This window comes from Convolutriloba macropyga, chromosome 10, assembly GCF_964194025.1.
Source record: "Convolutriloba macropyga chromosome 10, txConMacr16.3, whole genome shotgun sequence".
NCBI lineage: Eukaryota > Metazoa > Xenacoelomorpha > Acoela > Convolutidae > Convolutriloba > Convolutriloba macropyga.
Window position 1 is genome coordinate 40786535 of NC_134477.1, and position 19912 is coordinate 40806446.

Here is a 19912-nt window from a genome sequence, read left to right on the forward strand (position 1 = left end):
GCAATGCAGCTACTCCGTTTAACGGGTTAGTTTTCGAGGAGATCTTTTTTTCCTGCATTGAATGACTCTCCTTGGACAAGACACTGGAGATTACGCTCGGCTTCGTCAAGCTCCGTGGGGTCTATGATGCTACCATCGGCATTGCGGTAACTTTCGTGAGAAGGTAACAAGTGGAGTGCGTACGCTGTTATCCGTAGCAACTTCTGATAGGAACTGTACTTATCGAAGTGAATTGGTTGCGGGGGCGGTTCCTTAGTTGACTTGGTTACAGATGCGGCCAATGATGTATTGGTTTCGTCAGTTTCCTTAGTTACTATACCAAGTTTGATGTTATTAACTACTTCAGTGCTTGGGAATTCTTAGGAAGTCTGGACCTCTCACCCAGCTACTTGATTGCATGAGGCAACGTGGTTCTATTCGCCAACGCTAGTGGTTCTATTCGCGAACGGGAATTGCTTGGTTCTTAGGAAGTCTGGACCTCTCACCCAGCTACTTGATTGCATGAGGCAACGTGGTTCTATTCGCCAACGCTAGTGTGTTCTAAGATCTCGCAAACACGGTTTGCAAGAAATATTGGGTGCTTGGTTGCAGAGTTAAGCCATTGCAAGACAGTAGTGCTGTCGGTCCACATAAAAACCCTGTTGACTTTCACTTTGACAGCTCGACAGATATCTTGTTTCAATCGAGTGGCCAGTAGCGCTGCCTTTAATTCCAGCTTTGGAACAGTCATGGCCTTCATAGGTGCTACGCGAGCTTTACCCAGGACAAACGCAAGCTCCGTTTGGGGCCCACTCGAAGTAGTTACTCGAGCTCGTAGAAATGCAACGGCACTGAAAACTTCTTGTGAACTATCGCCAAACATGTGTAGTTCCAGGTGTTCAAAGTTTCCAGAAAAAGTAGCTCCTTGGTATAGTGACTGCGGCAAGCTTGGGTAGTTCTACACTCCATTCGAGGAACCTTTCAAACGTGTCTTTTGGCAATTCTTCGTCCCAGTGCTGCCCGATGACACGCCAGATGTCCTTTAGTAACAATCGGGCACCAACGGTAAATGGTGCCACTAAGCCGATGGGATCAAATATCTTGGACACTAGGCTCAATACCAAGCGTTTTGTCAAAAACTTTGTTACTGTACTGGAGGTACCCCGACTCAAAACTAGAGTATCATTGTTGTGATCCCATTTAAACCCAAGCACGTGTGAAGATTCCTCCTTAGATGAGGCAATTACTTTTGGTTCGGTGGACTGAGGTGACCCATCAATTCGATCAGCCAGATTTGGTACATTGCTTACAAACTTAGTAAGCTTGAACCCACCGAAATGGAGAAGATGCACCAACTCCTTCGATCTTTTGAGAGCCCTCTCAGGTGACTCAACCGAATCCAAGTAATCGTCCATGTAGAAGCTTTCTAAGACGGCTTTGGTTGCTTCCGGATACTGACTGACATTGTCTCGGGCCGTGCGTTGCAATGCATAGTTAGCGCATGTGGGCGAGTCTTTAGCCCCAAATATTTGGCGGGCGTATTGATACACTACAACATTTGTTGTGGGGTCCTCCCGTCACAAAAAATGCAGTGATGGCTGGTCACAGTCAGGGACACCCACTTGGAGGAACATACCCCCGATATCTGCGGACACGGCGAATTGATGTTGACGAAACCTAAGTAGTACATGGATTAGGTTTTGGAGCAGGTCGGGGCCAGTGAGCAAAGATTTATTCAAAGAAGTACCGTGGAACTTTGCTGCACCATTTAATACCCTACGCACTTTCCCCGGTTTGTTCGGATTGATTACGGGATGATGTGGTAGGTACCACTCTTTGTCTGACCGCTGCTCGAACTTGTGAGCATCAGGGACTGTAATTAAGTAACCTTTTTCCAAGTCTTCACGGATGGTATTAGCGTAATTCTCGCTCAATGTTGTGTCTCTCGAGAGCCGCTTTTCGAGAGACTTAAGCTGTACCAGTGACGAAAAGTAGTTATTCGGGAATTGGATGTTGTCATCAGCCCATAACATACCGATATCGTATCCTTGGCAGTTATGAAAAGTTGTTCTTTCAAGTATTTCCTGCGCGCGAGCGTCCACTGCGGATCGTGGGTCAACCTGTTTGTACGCGCCGTACAATTCCATATCATACCAGGACTTAACCTGACAAGCTAAGTCATAATCCTGTTCGACATTGGCTTTGAAACACGTTGAGACATAACTTGAACTTGACGGAAGTGGGCCGCTTAAAACCCAACCTATGGGCAAGCAAACAGCGAACGGTGAGCACTTTTCGTCGGCTGCAAAGTACTCTAACGGGCGGATGGCATGGTAAACTTCCTGTACAAGTATCATCTCAATGTTCCCATAGCTATATTTTACTGGATCTAGGACGGCCAGATGTGGGTAAGTTCTTGCATGGACTTAACGTCACTGATGTCGGAACCTACGTTTAAGGTTTCCCTCACGTAGGGACGCACAGTGACTGCTTCGCAGTCTTGATCTATATGAGGTGTCACAGTCGATTGAACCACCTTTGTGTCGACGAGTTCTTCCGTGTTTATACCCTTGACGGTCAGTTTTAATGCGGTACCCTGCAAACCGAGCCGGACACCCAAGAGTTACTATCTGTGAGACTATCGGACACCCAAGAGTTACTGCAATCGGTATCGCATAAAACCAACGCCGTAGTACTAATACCAGAAGAGTAAGTAAGTTTCAGTTCTGTGACCTGAAGTAGGCGTTTGAAATATGTCACTGAAGACAAAGTGGTTGTTTTGCTTGGTTGCTGTTGACCGGTAGATGGCCTACTAGTATCTGCGTTCGACTTCGAAGTGTGTTGATGTTGTTGTTTGTTGAGGGTTTAGCTGGAAAAACCCTTTCAGCTCCGTGAAGTAAGGTGTTATGGGAGCTGTTGCAACCATCTTTCCTACATTTACTGGGACATTTGCACTGCCTCAACTTATGTTTATCACGCAAACAAGAGAAACAAAGCTTTGCCTCAGCCACGACCTTGGCTCTCTGCATGGGAGTCTTTTCCTTAAAGACACGGCATTCCCACAGCCGGTGGCTGCCTTTGCATACAATGCAACTAGAGATTGGCGGTGACGGAGAACTCTGTTGCGGCTTAACATTACTCTTGTGTTGCGTATTTGCAGCAAATGACTTCGAAGCAACTTTTGATCTTGTTACTGAGTTGCTGGTACCCTCAGTCCTTGCTTTAAGAGCGGTATTCTTCATTAAATCGTGCGCTTCGGCCTTCTCCATTAACCAGTCTTTGAAATCCAGAAGAGTAGTTTTCACCCAATGCTTTTTGACCGTGAAAAGTGACCACAATTCCTTCATATTGGGTGGAAGCTTCTGTACGGCGGTGTTGAAAAACGCAGCACTCTTTAAATCTGAATAGTATGAGAGCGATTTAAATACCCCGACAAGACTTGAAATGCACCCCGAATAGTTAATGATGTTATCGCTATTGTGCATCTTCAATGGTGGAAAGCTGTTGAGTTTATACAAATGTGCACTTACGACCACCTGTGGTTGGCAAAATTTACGTTCTAAGGTTCTCAGTGCGTCTTTGTACGTTGCGCCGCAGTAAGCGAACTCAGCTATAGCCATTTTAGCTTTACCAGTTACGAGGTTCTTAAGGTATGTCAATTTCACATCATCAGTTAGGGACTGAGAGTCAATTGCGCTTTTAAATTGACCATACCATTCGTGCCTTTGTAGAGGATCCCCGTTGTATTGGGACAACTTCCATTCGGGTAGCGGGTCATTCCTCTTGCTATTTAAGGCATCAGTGAATGCCTTAATCAAACTTTCATTTTTAGATGCTGGCGCTGGAGGCGTGGGACGGGGTGGGCCACCCCAGCGCAATGATATCGGAACAGCATACCCGTATGTTGGATGTATAACCGGCGTGACAAAAGGTGGCGCGATGTTAGTAGTTGTGCTAAAGGGGTTAACAGGGGTGCTAAAGTTTGCTACTTGGTAGCTATTAGGAATTAGGATTTTGTTGTGCATTCAATTGCAGGATGGGACGGCTGATGGCGGGGTTAGCTGTGCTCGGGGGTAGGTTCGGTTGAACGTTGTTGAAGACGGTTGCATAATTTTTCGCCTGGTTTCGCCGGGGATAGGGTTAAGGGGACGTTACGGTGCGGTAGGACACGGTACCAGAGGGGCTTGAGGTGAATTGACAATGTTTTGCTGTGGAATGTTGGGGAGGGGTAAGTAAGTTGCTGTGCTGGCTGGAATGGGCGGCGGAGTCACGGGAGGCTGAGGATTAAATAATTGTTGAGGCGAGATTACGGGTGGCGGGTTCACGAGTGAGTTTAGAGGTGGAGGGACATTATGCGGGGAATGAGCAATGGGGACTTGTGATTGGTGTGGAATGTTACTTTGAGATGGATTCTGCTGTTGCGGAACATGAGAGATCGACATATGTAATTGACCAGGCACACTGGAGCTTTTCGGACCCAAGAACTGGTTTATCTGTGGGTTTGTTTAAAAATCAGGTACAAAAATGGAGTGCGTTGCTGCCATAACGGGGCCCTGGGAGGTTGCATAGGTGGCTGAAGTGGTGGGAGTGCGACATTTTGTACGTCGACTGTTACTTGGTTAACTGGGTTCACCTTACCACTTCCTGAGGGACTGTGTGCCTGCTCGACCCTTTGATCACTGAGTGATTGCTGCAGTTCAGCCTGGAGATATTCCCGATACAACGCTTCTTGCTGGGCAACAGAAATTGCAACTCCTGGCCGTGTGCACTGAGAAAGCCTTTCAAGATGATTTAGGTTATCGGCAATATTACTTGTGTTTTCCGGAGGATTACTAGGGGCAGTATCTTGAACAGGAGGGTCATCGGTTGCTGAACCAGGACGAGATAAGTTTAACTCACTTGCAGCAGTCAGTGAATTACCTGCTGGAAAAGAATTTACCCAATCCTGAACAAGTCTCTGACTTCTATCTGATCCCCTTTTTTTAAGCAAATTCAGTTCACTTGAGTGGTGACTAAACAATGAAAGATTATCCATTAAATCAGCCTCATCTAATTTAGCTGCGGCAACACGCTGGCGGTGGTCTTCCTCCAATTCTTGAAGTGCCATCTGCTCCATTTGTATTTCAAGCTCCTTTTTTCTCATGGCAATTTCGTGTTTTTGTTTAGCGAGGCGCATGGCAGCTTGTTCTTGTTTCTCGGCCTCTTCGCGTTTTAATTTCGCCATGGGAAAGTCATGTTTACGCTGGCTAGACATTGATGATGTTGTTCAGCGTGAACTTCTCCTAGACTGCCCTTAAGGATTAACGCCTTCACATACCGTGTCTCAGCGGTGTCTCGGTCAGCAACTGTGTCAATATAGCTTCTAGCGGCGAGCAAGAACTTATCATTGTTCTTAGTTACATCATCTTAGTTACAACCATTGTTCTTAGTTACAACCATTGCTCAAGGTCAGGGTAAATTGAATCTGGGTTCTCCGCTTTACTGGCCCAGTCAAATAGTTCTTCATTCTTCTGCACCAGTTTACTGAAAACATCCTTCGAATGAGAAACCAAACGTTCAACTTTAACCCTCCTGTCTTGACGATCTATGACATCTGTGATGTCCTTATGGATGTTACGTAACTCAGATTCTAGATTAGATCTTGCATTAAAGAGCTTCTTCAACTTCTCTTGCTGTTCAGCCATGATCATGAAATGGCTAATTTCTCAATGCATTGAAAATAACTTCCAAACGAACACGTGGAGTGTGGGTTATACCAAACCCAAATGACAACTTGATAATCAAGAGGCCGAAGAGCAGGAAAGAAGTACCCGAGTAATGATTTACTCGGCGAAAGTAAGTAACAAAAGTGAGAGAGCGTCTAACGTGCTTCTAAGCAACGTGAGACTAAACAGAAAGACAAGCAACCGGCAAAGGAAGGCCGGGCGTACGAAGCACGACGAAACTAAAAACGAAACGGACGGGCGGGGGAGACGGGCGAACGGCGCACGACGAAACAAGAAACGGAATGGAACTGGCAAAAAGGTGGACATGAACAGGGCGACGCAAAGAACGGGTTGGAAACGCGAATTGAGCGACGCACGAAAAAACGAGACGGACAGAACGGAGGCGTTGAGCGAGTAGCGCGCAACGAAACGGAAAGGCGGGAAGAAACAGGCGAAAGAGGATGAAGCAACGAGCGGGGCGGTTGGGAACCACTATGCTAGCAGACCACAGCAACAACTCAACCAAACAAACTAGCCAGAACGCCAGAACAAACTTAAGTCACACCCTAGGAAAGAGGAGAGATGCTACTGCAAGAGACAAACTAGCACAAGTCATTATGGGCTTAATAAATACAAATATCGAACTAATTTACGGCAAAGCAGTAATAAACTAAATGGATGAAAAGAGCATGAAATTTACTAGCCGTAACTCCAGAATAAACTTAAGTCACACCCTAGCAATAATCAAACCTAAACAACCGATCAGCATACCAACAGTATTAAACAAACTACCGCAAAAGTTAAATAATATGCAGCGTTTTTGTAGTCTATGAAAGCTGGAAAAGTGAAGAAAACTTTCGAGCCGTAACTCCAGAATAAACATAAGTCACACCCTAGAAGGCAAAAGACCAAACCAACTAACAATCATACAGTTACACGCAAACATACAGCAGCAAAAATCAATATACTACAACAGGGGAGCTAGTAAATTAGTAAGTTGAAAAAGTCCAGGAACCAACTAGCCGTAACTCTAGAACAAACTTAAGTCACACCCTAGAAAACAACAAGACCAAAGCAACCAACCAGCATACTAGCTTAATCCACATACTGCAACAATACACAACATACTTCGTCATATATGACAACGTACTACATCGAAATCCGGAAAGGTAGACGGAGAAAACTAAAAGCAAAATTTTGGGAGAGCGACCTTATTGAAAAAAACGGAACACGAACTATTGACGAGTGAAAGGACAAAAAGGACGCGTACGAAACGTTACTTAAACGAGCGACAAAACAAAATTCTGGAAGTTTCATAATATTTTTGTAGGCCGGAGATTGTGAATTCTTTTTTCAGGTTTTCTGTGTGTATTGAGTTTCACTCAATTGACGAGCCTTCTAGTTGAAATATCAATATTGACAAATTTGTCAATTTTTTTTGCTTTTGTCCAATTTTTTCAAGATTTGTTCAATTTTTTTTTGCAAATTCTCGATTGCGGAACGGTAATCCAGTCAACTGGACGGTTTCAAGGTTGAAAATACGGTTCATCAATATTCGGTATTGATTTTCTAAAGTTTTTAGAATTACATAAAAATTGACCAAAAAATTTCAAAAATGAACAATTTAGCATAGTGTTTTCTCAATTTTCTCTATATCAGAGGTAATTTTTTGATATACGAACTGACTTGATCACTTTTTACAAATTTTCGACAATTCGGCCGAAAATTTTCAAACTCAATGTTTTTTCGTGGGGGGCTTATGGTGACCAATATGCTGTATTAAAACACTTTAAGTACATCTAATTGAAAAACTAAGTGATATTCACCATTCTAGAATGATGCGTCTTAATTCCCCTTAAATTATCAAAAATCAGGGGTTGGGTTTTTTAGATTTGCCGGATGAACTGAGTTAATTTGTAATTTACTGCAAAAAATAACACAGCATATATTTCTGTCTTACATTTTTTTTTCTTCCGGCGCGTCCTGACAGCAATTATTAGTTTTTGTTGATTGAGCAGGTGTCACTCGTCGTTGCTCTTTGACTCACACATTTGGGGCTAAAGAGATATGCCGTCTGTTCACTCTCGCGGGTGCATAACACCTCAGAGGCCACTTTCCCCCCCATGGTGGCCACATAGTACTCCTCCACTCCCCACGTCATAGTACCCTTCCCCGTTGTGACTCATATCTTGCAAAATTTTAATGATTTCAGAATTATGTTGCCGGCTTCCAATTCTTGTGTATGGGTTTTCGTGACTCCGAGTATTCCAAGGGTCTTGTAATCTGGGCATACCATGCTACCATCTGCTGCAGTGTTACTGCATCCCCATTGTCAATAAGATAGTTCAATAAACTCACACCATTTAGCAGCTCAGTAATTAGCATTACAGGTGATCCGATCGAAAGATAGGGGTAAATTGGCTGATAAATTCAACACAAAGCACGTATAAATTCAACACAAATTCAACACATTATAATTATGGAATATAGTCCTGAAATTACTACTTAACAGTAGACAGATTTGAATAACTTTATCACAATTCGAACAATTAGGCTGAAATGTGTTCAAAACCCTAGCGGCACCATATTAAAGGTGAAAACACTCTTTCGTAAGCTGAATTCTTCATCCAAATCGATATAAAGCAACGTATGAATTATCGTAAGTACATAGCAACTTTCATCATAAAGTAGCGTATTAAGCTTAGAACAACGTATTAAGATTACGGCGAGCCTCTCAACCAGTGGTTTTTTAGACGGCATTTTTGATGCTCCTTTGGCCGGTATTTTGTCTGATAACGAATCAGTTCAATGCCAGTCACCATTTTGTACCAAGGATTCCAAAAACCCGAAAATTATTGAGCCGAATCATGTCTTACTTGATAGGTCTTATGATTAGATTTACTTGAAATTATGTTATTTGCACTTTTTCCGAGCTTTGTATGTAAATTGGAACGATTTCTTTGCAAATTTAAATACTCGAATCTGATTGGTTAATATTCTCTCGCTTTCAATCTATTTACTTGTTAACAACCCAGCAAAAATTTACACAATATATGAACAGTACAAAAACATATATCGCGGTAAAAACTGGTCTCTCATGACAAACAAAAACAGACTGCATAATTACAGTATCAAAATTTTAATCCAGTGAATTTTTTGAATAATGTCTCGTATCGTTTTTGTGTTGTCGTTCAATTTTCTCGTTGTCTCTGTAAAATTTTGTGTTTTAAATATAAAACTAATGGGAACTCTAATGGAGACTTTTTCCAGTTGCAGTTACTCAGTTCATCCAGTTGAAAGCTGATTAACATTCTAAAATTTTAAAACCTAGGCTCGGCAATCTTGTTACATACGATGTTTTTGGGAAAGGGTTTCATATGGCTCCACAATTTTTGACTTATTACTGAACGTTTCTGACGCAATAAAAAAATCGATCTTTTGAGGTTTGTTTTCGATTCTACAAAAAGTAGCTGAGAATTGGAGGTACCAACTTTCGTTGAACTAATTTGAACGTCATTTTTACATAATATTTTTCAGTAAGAGCTCACCCAAGTGTTTAGGTATACCAAGTTGTAAAAAGCTCAGTCTTCCGTTAATTAAGTTCTCTAAACGGTGGAAGATATATTGAAAAATATGAGATGTTTAGTATCAGTGCCTAAAAGGAGGAAATGCTCAATAGTAATAGTGATTAACTAATAACAGGGTATGCAATTTGCTCTTTTTTCTGCCAACTGCATGGAAAGCGAGAACCGGGAGCAGGGAGAATTCGGCAACTTTTGCCAACAATTTTTGTATCTTTGATTTTACATTTAATATTGTTTGAACCATACCCTGTATTTCCTACTGAAGGTTTTATCCTATGACTAGTTGTACGCAGGGAAAGCCACGCAACTTTTTTTTCCCACAAAGATACAACTCGATCATATACAGTGTAGCAGTAATCTTAGGATTTCAGACTCTTTAATTAATTCAACCGTACTGATCATGTTCCCAAAATCTACTGGACGCGAAACAATTGGATGTAATGTTTGATTTGACAAGATATAATTAGAGTATGATCAGGTTACGAATAAACACTCTCTGAATTCATTTTTCATCATTTACTTCTCTTTTCACCTCAAATGGTTGAGTCCGAGGTGGCTTGTCTAACTGCTACGATAGCTATTACTAACTGAGTTGTTGGCAGTCATCAAATGCACCCTGCGGATGATACGGATCACGGCCAGGCACTAATTTACTCTCTTTTAAGGCTACTGAGGACCTTAGACTCATAGGAGTGCACAAAAGATTTGAGATTGAGTAACGCTCACTGACGGGCGATGCCCCTAAATGACAATCTCGTGGCAAAGGCTTTATTCCTGTACAAGCAATTACACTAAATACCTAAAGCTTAGCCCAAAAGGAGATGTTTACGTTTAAAATGGAATTCTTTAAACGCATTTAGGTTTTGAATTTCATGGTTGTTGCTTTGGTTTGTTTTTTGTCTCACACAAAAATTTACTCAAAACTATCTGTTATCCTTGATATTTTGATTTTGGTGACAAAAGATGCTGAGAAAGAGCAGTGAAATCATTCAATTTTAGTTATATAGAAAAGTTTCGCGCCTCTTGAAGGACAAATTTTTGGTTAATATTTTAATTTCAGATGTCTCAAAACCCGTTTGTAATCTTCGTCTATTAAAAATAGACGCAGAGTGAAGGTATTTAAGCGAATTTTAAATAAAAAATTGTGTACTAAAATGTTGCTTCAGGCGAGTATAGACAAGTACACAAAAGCGCGAGACGAGAAAGCGAAGAGACTGGAAGAAGACACGCCTATCTTCATTAAACTACAGGAAGATCACAAATTGTTCACACAGACTTACAATGACAGAAAGAGAATGATCACTGGTAGGATAGCGGAGTTTAATAGGCATTTTTCGACGTAACTTTAGTTTCTCGTAATTTCTAACATTTATGTATGGTCAAAAAAGTAACAAATCATTGTTTGACTATTTTTAGATGTTTGATTATTTCTTTGGCATCTAAACAAGCATCGATGTTAGGGGGTCTATTCAGGTGCAACTACTGTGAAAATGGACCAGTACTGGATTCGAACCAGCATCTCTTACTTGCAAGCCTAGTGTGCTACCCAATTACACCAACTGGTCTTAAGCTCTCGAACTTGGGCGTCTCTTATAACCCATTCTCACGTTCTTTCTTGTTCCTCAAGGCTTCATTTCTCTAGCCAAGTATACGTTGAACAAGTAGAGCTTCTTGTCAAGCTGTGTCAAGCTTATCTTATGCACAATTTACATCAGGTTGTGCTCTCTCAACCTTCTAACAACCGACATGAGTCTATCGCCATATGTTAAATTTTAATGAATGCCATAAAATTTGCAAAAAATTCTATGCAGCTTTTGCACCTATTTTTGCTAAGTGTTTTGTATTTTCGGAACATCAAAGAGATTATTGCAGTTAACTTTCTAACTTTCGAGTGGCCTTAAACACCATGAGGTAATGAAAACTTTTTATTCAGGTTTGAAGGCACAAAATACAAAGTTGAAGGACGAAGTGTTCGTTACAACTCAAGTGTTGGAGCAACTAGCAACCCCAAAGGTAGTCAAATCGATAACCCAGATTCCATTATCAGAATAGTACAATAGGTACTACTTTATTTTCTAGCAGTATAACCATTATAGACGTTTCTGAACACTTAATTGTTGTAATTGTTAGAAATATACAGCAATTAATTTTAGAAACAAGCCCAAGACTCGATAGCTCGATGTAGACGTGAAACAGTTGAAGAGCTCGAGAAGCAAGGCCGGGACAAGAAGAGGTAAAAACATTAACTAATGTATTAGGATTAACAAGAGTTAAAAATTTACTAAAAGAAATAATTTAAGTCAGTGTTGCTCTCGCCCAAAATTAGTTTATGGCTCCCCATTGAATTGCAATTCAGCCGTAACGTGATCTGTTCAGATTGGAGACTGTAGTTGCAGAAGTGGGTGAAAAGATTGTATGCGTGGTTGATCAAAATACCAGATTGTCAGCCAATTGTGACCAGATGCGGGAGCAAGTGAATCAACTTACAGAAGATATTATTGATAGCGGTCATAATACGCGGCAGCTACATAATCAGTGCATCGACAAGCGAAGTAAGTCTTCTTATGACAGCAATATAGGCAATATTTCAACAAAAGACATACTCTACATAAATTAAATACACATACCTAAATTTACGATTCTGTGATTATTAACCAAAATCAAAAATTAACCGAACAGAATTTAAGCCGAATAGATGTTAATTTGGGTTAACCAATCAAATTTGAGAACGTACAACTGGTGTGGCGATTTGTCGGTGAGTGATATATCGATGCGTGATTCGGTTGTGATAGATTCATATCACGTCTTGTGGACCGCTGAGGCATAGCCATGGCGCGCGAAGCATGGCCAAATGCGTTTATATCGTTTTAACTAGAGACATAATCGGAAGTCCCAATTGTGTTCACAAATAGCAATTAGTACTGCAATTAATTCTTCTATTCTGTCTGCTTTTGACTTTTTGAGCAGATTTTCATTTCGGCTAATAATTAGAACATCCCAATTTAATCAAGCTAGAGCGAAATTTCTTATACATCAAGTATTTCATTACTAAAACCTTGATTCTCTAGTGCATAATTTTTCTCAAAGAAGTTGCCAGTTAGGAGCAAATTTTTTCCGGTACCCAGAAATTGTCTCATTTGGCGTCAAGATATTGTTAACTTACCATTATTTTCTTGGATTCACATTCAAAAGACTGAATCAGTCACAACAGAAAAACTTTTCCGTTCTTTTATTGCGCAACAATTTTGTGTAAAAAAGCGGAGCACATTTTTAAAATTTGATAGTATAATTTTAAAATATTTTAAAAACATTTTTAAATAGTATAATTTGAACAGTCGAAAACCGTGAAACCGATAACTCAGAAGTACTACCGATAACAGACCAATAAGCAGTTTACACAATCTAAAGTATTAGCAGGCAATATTTTCCATTTTCAATATAAATCGCGTTCGTGCCACAAAAAATTGTTCTTACAGTTTATTGAAATCCTCCTCGGAATTTCATTTGTTCTGGAATTTTTAGATGACAAAAATATACGTTGAAGTCGTTATGTTGATTGCTTCAAAGATCAAATGTAAAGGTTCATTATATTAAAATTCGACATTAATCGTATATGCAAAAGTTCCCCTAAGGATCCCAAATTCAATCGTGGACATAGCTAACCATGGTTTTTTTTCTAACTTCTTCAAATCTAGCCAAAACTTGGTTTAAATATATTAATCACATCATCCTGGCTCAAAACATTCACGGTATCGAGGTAACCAAAAGAAAATTAATTCAAAATTGTTGAAGTGATAAAAGATTTTTCAAAATAATTTCCAAGGTCTAAATAATTAATTCAACCGTAGCTGTTGCTTTAACTGAACATCATAAAACAAATAATGCCGGAAAAATGCCCTCGAACGACAGACGAGGCAAAAAGTTTATACAATTTAGAGAAAATTTTATGGTGCAAACACGTCTGACTAGGGAGGTTTCAATGAGAGTTGGGGGACATTCCACACTACGCTACACGCCCCATGTACGCTCGCTCAGATCTCACAATCGTTTTCACTTAAGCAACAGACATAAATTCTTAAAGCTCAGAGCTATTGTTTATATAGATACCTTCACTGGGAAAGTCACGTGCTTTTGCTATCTTCCAATTGGCTTATCTCCTATCCCACACATTTTATGATCACTCTTCAAAACTAATATTTTATTAATAGGCGAGATCATGAATGCATCAAATCAAAATAATTTCCTAAGCAAAAGGATACTATCTTGCAAATTATGGTTAAAAGCGTATCAAGTTATTGCAAATGTGAGCTTCTGTTAAAAAAATATTAACTCAGAATTCGTAAGTCTGTTCATTAATTTTCAGACGGTTTGATGAGTGGGTGGGAGGGTAACCTTGCAGACACCCTGGAACAAAACAGACGAGATGGTCTGGTGCTGGAAGAGATGGGTGAACAGGAGAGGGTGACAGTTGAGAGGAATGAGAAACTAGAGATAGTTGCCAATCAACTGCAGTCTCACATTGCACACATGTCAGAGTTCTTGACACTTGTCACAAATTACAGAGGAGGTACAAGTAGAAATTGTGTATCACTTTTTTTCACCCTTATTAGTTTCACCCCATATCATTTCAATTATTTCATCCCTATATCTTTACAGCCCGATTTTAATTCCGTGTATAATTGGTACAACTAAAATTCAAAACGGGGAATAGGTTCAGGGATTGATACTCCAAATATGACTCTTATGGTTAGGGGTGAAAAATTTGAACGCCGAAATTGTATAGGGGTTAAAAATGAGGTTATAATAGGGGGGGGGGGGGGGGGTTAAATGCATTGTGGGTGAAGTAGCACCTTAGATACATTGGTAGTAGTGACCACAGGCAACTTAGATGAAAACAGAAAATTAAGCCGACAAAGCTGAGGAACTATATCACTCTGGTTATGTCATAATAATTATCCCCTTAAGAAGAGGTAATCTGGAGTTTCTTCAAATTTATGTTTAATTTTTTCATGCCTGAATGCTTTAATGCGCCAACATAAGACTCTATGATCACAAATTTCACAATTAACTTAATATATCAAATACTTTCAGGTTCAATAGAAGAGGAGCCAGAGGAAAAAACTGAAACTTCCGATTCAGACAACTCCAAATCAGATCACAACATCTCTTTCCAATCAGAAAATCAGGAGCAAATTTCACTTCTTTCATCCAGAACAGATCTTAACAGCCAAACTGCCGATCAGAACTTGGAAATCAACCAAACTCTGAATGAGACAAACGATTTAAGCTTACATTCAAACGAATATACATCCGAATTCCCGAATAGGACAGAATTGCAACTGTTCGATAAAAATACAGTTGAACAAGATCCTAACCTAAACCCTACGCCCTTAGTTGAAAAGGATGCCATTACACTGTCTTCAATTGATCCTGTATCAGAAATTGAACAGGAGAATTTATCACAGAGTTTGATACAGCAGCAGCCGGAACAGAGTAACCTTGCACCAGAGATTGAGCAAAAAGAAACCCAAACAAACAATACGCCGATTAATGCCGTTGAAGATGTCAATGACACAATTAATCCCGATGTAGATGATCCTGGTCAATTCCTTCAAGATAAATCAGAAGCATAATTAGAAGATGAATAAAAATCAGCTAATGAGCCTGAAAACATACCAGTGCAAAATACTGATTTATATTCTGACAATTTGTCTTCTTGAAGACTTCAAAGCAAAAAATTTAGTTAGAACCTGATCAAACATTATAACCGAATCTCGTAAAGAAATGCATCTTCTATAAATTCAATCTCGTGAAGTCTAAATTTTAAGTCACAAATGACTTTTTTTTAAATAAGATGAAATAAAGATGAGCAATTAAAAACTTCTTCAAAAAGATTAAATACTAGATAGAGGAGTACCAATTTCTGGTTTGATTTCACCGGATTCTAATTACTGCGCGGTTACGTGGATTCACATGCTGCAAATAGTTGAAAAATTGGATATCGCGAATCTCAGCTTCGGTAAATAAGGTAAAACTATGGCTATCTTGTGAATTTTTGCATTGCGTATCTATCTACGCGAAACTTTTTTTGGTTACATAAACATTACGACGCAGAGGTATACCCCAAAATTTCCACCTTAGTAAGAATCGCGCGAAAAATAGATACAAAATGAACGAAATTAGGAGTCAAGCTTTGTATCTTATTTTTCGCAAAAGGGTAACGCCATTATTGCGAAATTGAGATCCTTTAAAATTGTAAAATAGATGACCAGTCTTGTAGCACATTTCCGCTCATTTTAGTTATCTATTTTCCGCAACATATCTCTAATTCACTATTGATCCTAATTAAAAGCGCGCTTTTGAGAATGCCAAAGTAATTTAAAGCTTTATTAATTGAGCATGCACGTGATTTCAAAGCTTTTAAAGTGATTTGAAGTAAGAATTAATGACGCGACAAAATATATTTGTTCAGAATTTTATTTCTGTTGTTTTTTTAGTGGAAGTCATTTCATATGTGATATACACCCTTTTCCTTTGCAGTACCATTGCAGCAGATACACCAGGACGGAATCTTCAAGACATCATAGAGGGAATGACAACAGATGGGCCAACAAAGAACTATTTACTCTCGATTAAAAAATTTAATACCTGGGTGCCATTGTAATGTTTGTGTTGAACTGTTAATGTTAATAAATTGCCATTGATAAACTGCAATTGTAAACATCTGCTTCTGAATGTAATGTTTCTGATTAGATAGACGCAAAAAAACGCAAAGAACTTAATAGACCCCTGAAAAGAAAACCTGAAAAAGACGCAAAAAGCGGTCAAGCAATGGAGGGATTTTTCAGAAAATAATGGACATTCAAAACAGACGCAGAATTGAGCGATTTTCCAGAAAAATGCTAGACACACGTACAATTGTAAATAGCCGCAAAAAAATTGAACAAACTCAATTTAACAATTCAATTGATGAATTTAACTGCAAATCACTCATTAAATCAAATTTAGCAAGAAAAAAACAGTATTCAATACGAATCTGATTTTTACAGCAACTTCCCACTGTCCCACCTTTTCCTGTTATGAACAAATAAGAGGAGTTAATAAATTGCTACAGAACAAATCATTTTTTATAGATAGAAAAATTTACCTAAATGCTAGGTTTTTTGATCAAATAGCCGATTCAACCATAGAGCATAAAAAAATTGAAAGCGATTTTTCAGAAATAAATTTATTTTCGAAGATATAATAAAATTATCTCAAAACAATAATACTTGAATACAATTAAAAGCCTAAAAAACTATGAGGAAATAAAGCGGCGACGATCAAAATATCAGCTGATGCTATTTTCATTTTCCATTGCACTGAAAAGAAACAGGTATTTTTTAGAAATTAATTTATTTGTCAAATTTTGTGGAAAAATCCCTAAAAGAGGCTTTGCGTGATTCCAATTCCATTCCCCGACATACAAATCACATCAAACAAAAACATTGCGATAAATTTAAGCCCTATATGGTATATTATTAACCTGTAAACCACCTTTAACCAATCAATTGCTATCATTAATAAACGCGCAATAAGGCTTAATTGTGGATTATAGATACATTCCGTGCGAAAATTAGATACATTCATTGCAAAAAGTTACCTTGTGTGCGAAAAATAGATACATAAATAGAGCAGATTCGTGGTACGTAGCGCGCGAAAAATAGGATAAAGCTTGTATCTCAAAATCGCGGTTACAATTTGGACATTTTTGCGAACACGGGTTGCGCAATTCCCTTCAATTTTGCCTGTTTTTGCAGAAGTTATCTATTTTCGTCAACATTGTAGCATTTTCAATGTATTAACATAGGCAAAACGAAGAAGAGATACGCAGATCGGCAAATTTACCCGTGACGATTTGGGTATACCTCTGCGGCGTAATGAAATCTAAAAACTACCTACTCAAAACTGTTGAGCTCTGTACAAAAAGATGAATACAAAAATGTTAAATATCAAATTCAATGACAACCGTACACAAGGATCCAACCACTCACAACTCTGTACGATGAACATATCGATTAGTCAAAATTGACAGAACAAATAAAAAACCTAGTTGCGCATATGGTGCCTCCCACTAAAGTGGGCCAGGCACAATAGGAGAAATTTAAGACAAATTATACGAAAATTATATGAAGCGCGAAAAAGTCACTTAAACTGGTCAGATCAAAAATCCCATAAAAGACCGACATGAAACAAACAATTGCCATCAACTTCGTTTGGGAGCTATTAAATACAAAATATCAAAATCATTAGCTCTAATCGATTAGATCAAACTAAGTAAACAATCAACTCAAATAAAGCTAAATAAATTTGCCAGAGTTGCCCATTCTTACGATGTCCTTTTTTCATTAAAGCTTTGTGAAGCAACATAATCATTAAGGAACATGTCATAGTTTTAAAACACGACTGAAATGACAGTACATTTCAGAACTAGTTCAGAACATCTCTCCAGATCCATGAGGATCTTTCAAAAACGCTGGAACAAAAATTTCGTAAACAAATCCAGTTAAGCAATCAGTGAAACTAATTGCGCTACGAAACTGTAGGAACTGATGTTAACTTTAGGTACTTGCTATAACATAAGGTACTTGCTATTCAGAAATTGTGATGGTTCAATTAGAAAAGACACGAGGAGTGCAAAATTAAATTTGTTTTGCCAGAATAGAACACGAAAATGAGTGAATATCCATCGCTCGGCGATACAAACAGAGCTATTGTGGCATAACTCATCATCATCAAGGTACAGTATATATGTCAGTACAATTCTTCATACATCATAAAACAATCCAAAATAACAATTTCAGCTCCATTGCAGCAGCTTCAAAAAAATTCTGCGAAAGAAGGAATACATTAGATGGCAAATTAGAGGGCTGATATCTTTCAAGACATTGAAATATGGTCATTGTTGATTTTTGGTACAAAATTTTGTTAAAAAAGGAGTATAATTGGCAACAGTTCTAATCCCCAAATTAAAATTGGAACCAATTTTGAAAACTCAAACAAAAACCAGTATTGTTTCAGCGAACCAACAATGATCTTAAAAACTCGATATCACTGATTGACTATGCAGCAAATTCTCGCTCCAAACACATGTTTATGAGTTCGATTTCATCAAAACATCGAACCAACGCAGTATCATGCTCAAAGTTTCCGATATCTTGTTAGTTATTATTTTCAAGTTGTTAATCTTCGATCATTTGTTGTTAATCATTGTCTGAAGCTACAAATGATGACGAACTGACTTCACAAGCCCAATATAAATTTGACAAGAGGTTATCGTTTATTACTTCACGTGCGGTTTTCATTTGACGAGAGGTGACTTGTATATTATTAGTCGAAAGTTGCTAGAATTTCGGTGTCCCTGAATAAATGATATTCTTTTTCTTCTAGCTCTACTTTAGTCCCTCCGAATTCAGGAAGCAAGACATGATCGCCCAACTTCACACTAAGAGGAATCACTCCGCCTTTCTGAAACAGAGAGAAAATTCAATAAGAGACAGCTTTCGAAAGATTTAGATACCAGATAGTTTGATTTACTACGTTTTTTTACGTTGAAAAGTGCAAAAAATGTAATGCATGCCAATTAAATTGACGAGTTGCGGAAATTTCTACACAACAAATTTTCTGCACTTTTGGTTTCGGCAGGAAAAAACATTGAGAGAATGCCATGTACTCAAGGCAACCGCAATACAATTGCTTTGCAAAAAAAACATTTAAAAACAACACAATGGACATTTTTTTTAAAAAACGTAACAAAACAAAGCCAAAACAAGAAGGCTCGTGAATCGCTGCTCGTAAATGATAGTCACACAAATCAGGGCAAGAACACAATTCAATTTTGCAGAAAATTTTCTTCAAAAAATAAGGTTGGTCACTGTAATCAAAATTATTAGTTTCTCATTGATATCGTTACGGTAAACTGAAATCTGAACTCAATAGAAAAAGCATGTTTTCTTTTACTAACTGCATGAATTAACAAAAAAGCAACCAATGCGGGAAAAATTCAGATACAATTTTTTAAAAAAGGGTTGTCAAAAACATCAAAATTAATAGCTGCTGACTGCAACCTCCAAACAACAATAAATATGGATCTTCACAAAACTCTTAGTAGCTTTGATTTCAGAGATTCAATTGATTTATCAAAACAAAACAACGAAATGCGGGTTAAGCTGAAAAACGCAAAAAATGAAAATAATTACATTATGTTTAATAGCTGTAGCTTAAAACCGGTATATCAAAAAGAAGTATGATAAATTCAAAAAGAAGTACGGTTTCGCTTGTCAAAGGCATTATTTCAGAGATAAAATTAGAAAAGCCAAAAAATTACTGACGATAGGCAGGAAGAAATTTTAATACTCAACGCCCTTTTCTTAGACTAGTTCAGTCAACTTACTGCACCTCAACTTGTCCCCCAATCTTAACCGTTCAAAAAAAAGAATTTGTCAAAAACGTATGAAGACAATTAAAAAACCGCAAATAATTCTAATTTTAAGAGAATTTTAAAAACTTTTATCTCTTTTTCAAAACTTTTATCGTGCCACTGCCGCTACATTTGAAAAAATATTTTTCCACTTGAATCCGAAATCTTATCTAACTTGATCCCAC

General features: G+C 38.5%; 2 protein-coding genes across 3 annotated transcripts in view; one reads left to right on the forward strand and one right to left on the reverse strand.

Moving 5' to 3' along the window:
- Positions 1 to 15106, forward strand: part of LOC142348134 (uncharacterized) — a 33918-nt gene extending 18812 nt beyond the window's left edge. For both annotated transcript variants that reach the window (XM_075399338.1, XM_075399339.1), the window contains 6 exons: positions 10435 to 10573; positions 11202 to 11281; positions 11422 to 11501; positions 11645 to 11820; positions 13632 to 13835; positions 14360 to 15106. In XM_075399338.1, the coding sequence (XP_075255453.1) occupies positions 10435 to 10573; positions 11202 to 11281; positions 11422 to 11501; positions 11645 to 11820; positions 13632 to 13835; positions 14360 to 14901 (1221 nt within the window). In that variant the 3' untranslated portion in view covers positions 14902 to 15106. The remainder of the gene's footprint in view (positions 1 to 10434; positions 10574 to 11201; positions 11282 to 11421; positions 11502 to 11644; positions 11821 to 13631; positions 13836 to 14359) is intronic.
- A 2831-nt stretch (positions 15107 to 17937) lies between these two features.
- The window catches only part of LOC142348548 (10 kDa heat shock protein, mitochondrial-like), a 124996-nt gene continuing 123021 nt past the window's right edge, over positions 17938 to 19912 (reverse strand). The window contains exon 4 of the mRNA XM_075399929.1: positions 17938 to 18775. Coding sequence (XP_075256044.1) covers positions 18638 to 18775 — 138 coding nt within the window. The 3' untranslated portion in view covers positions 17938 to 18637. The remainder of the gene's footprint in view (positions 18776 to 19912) is intronic.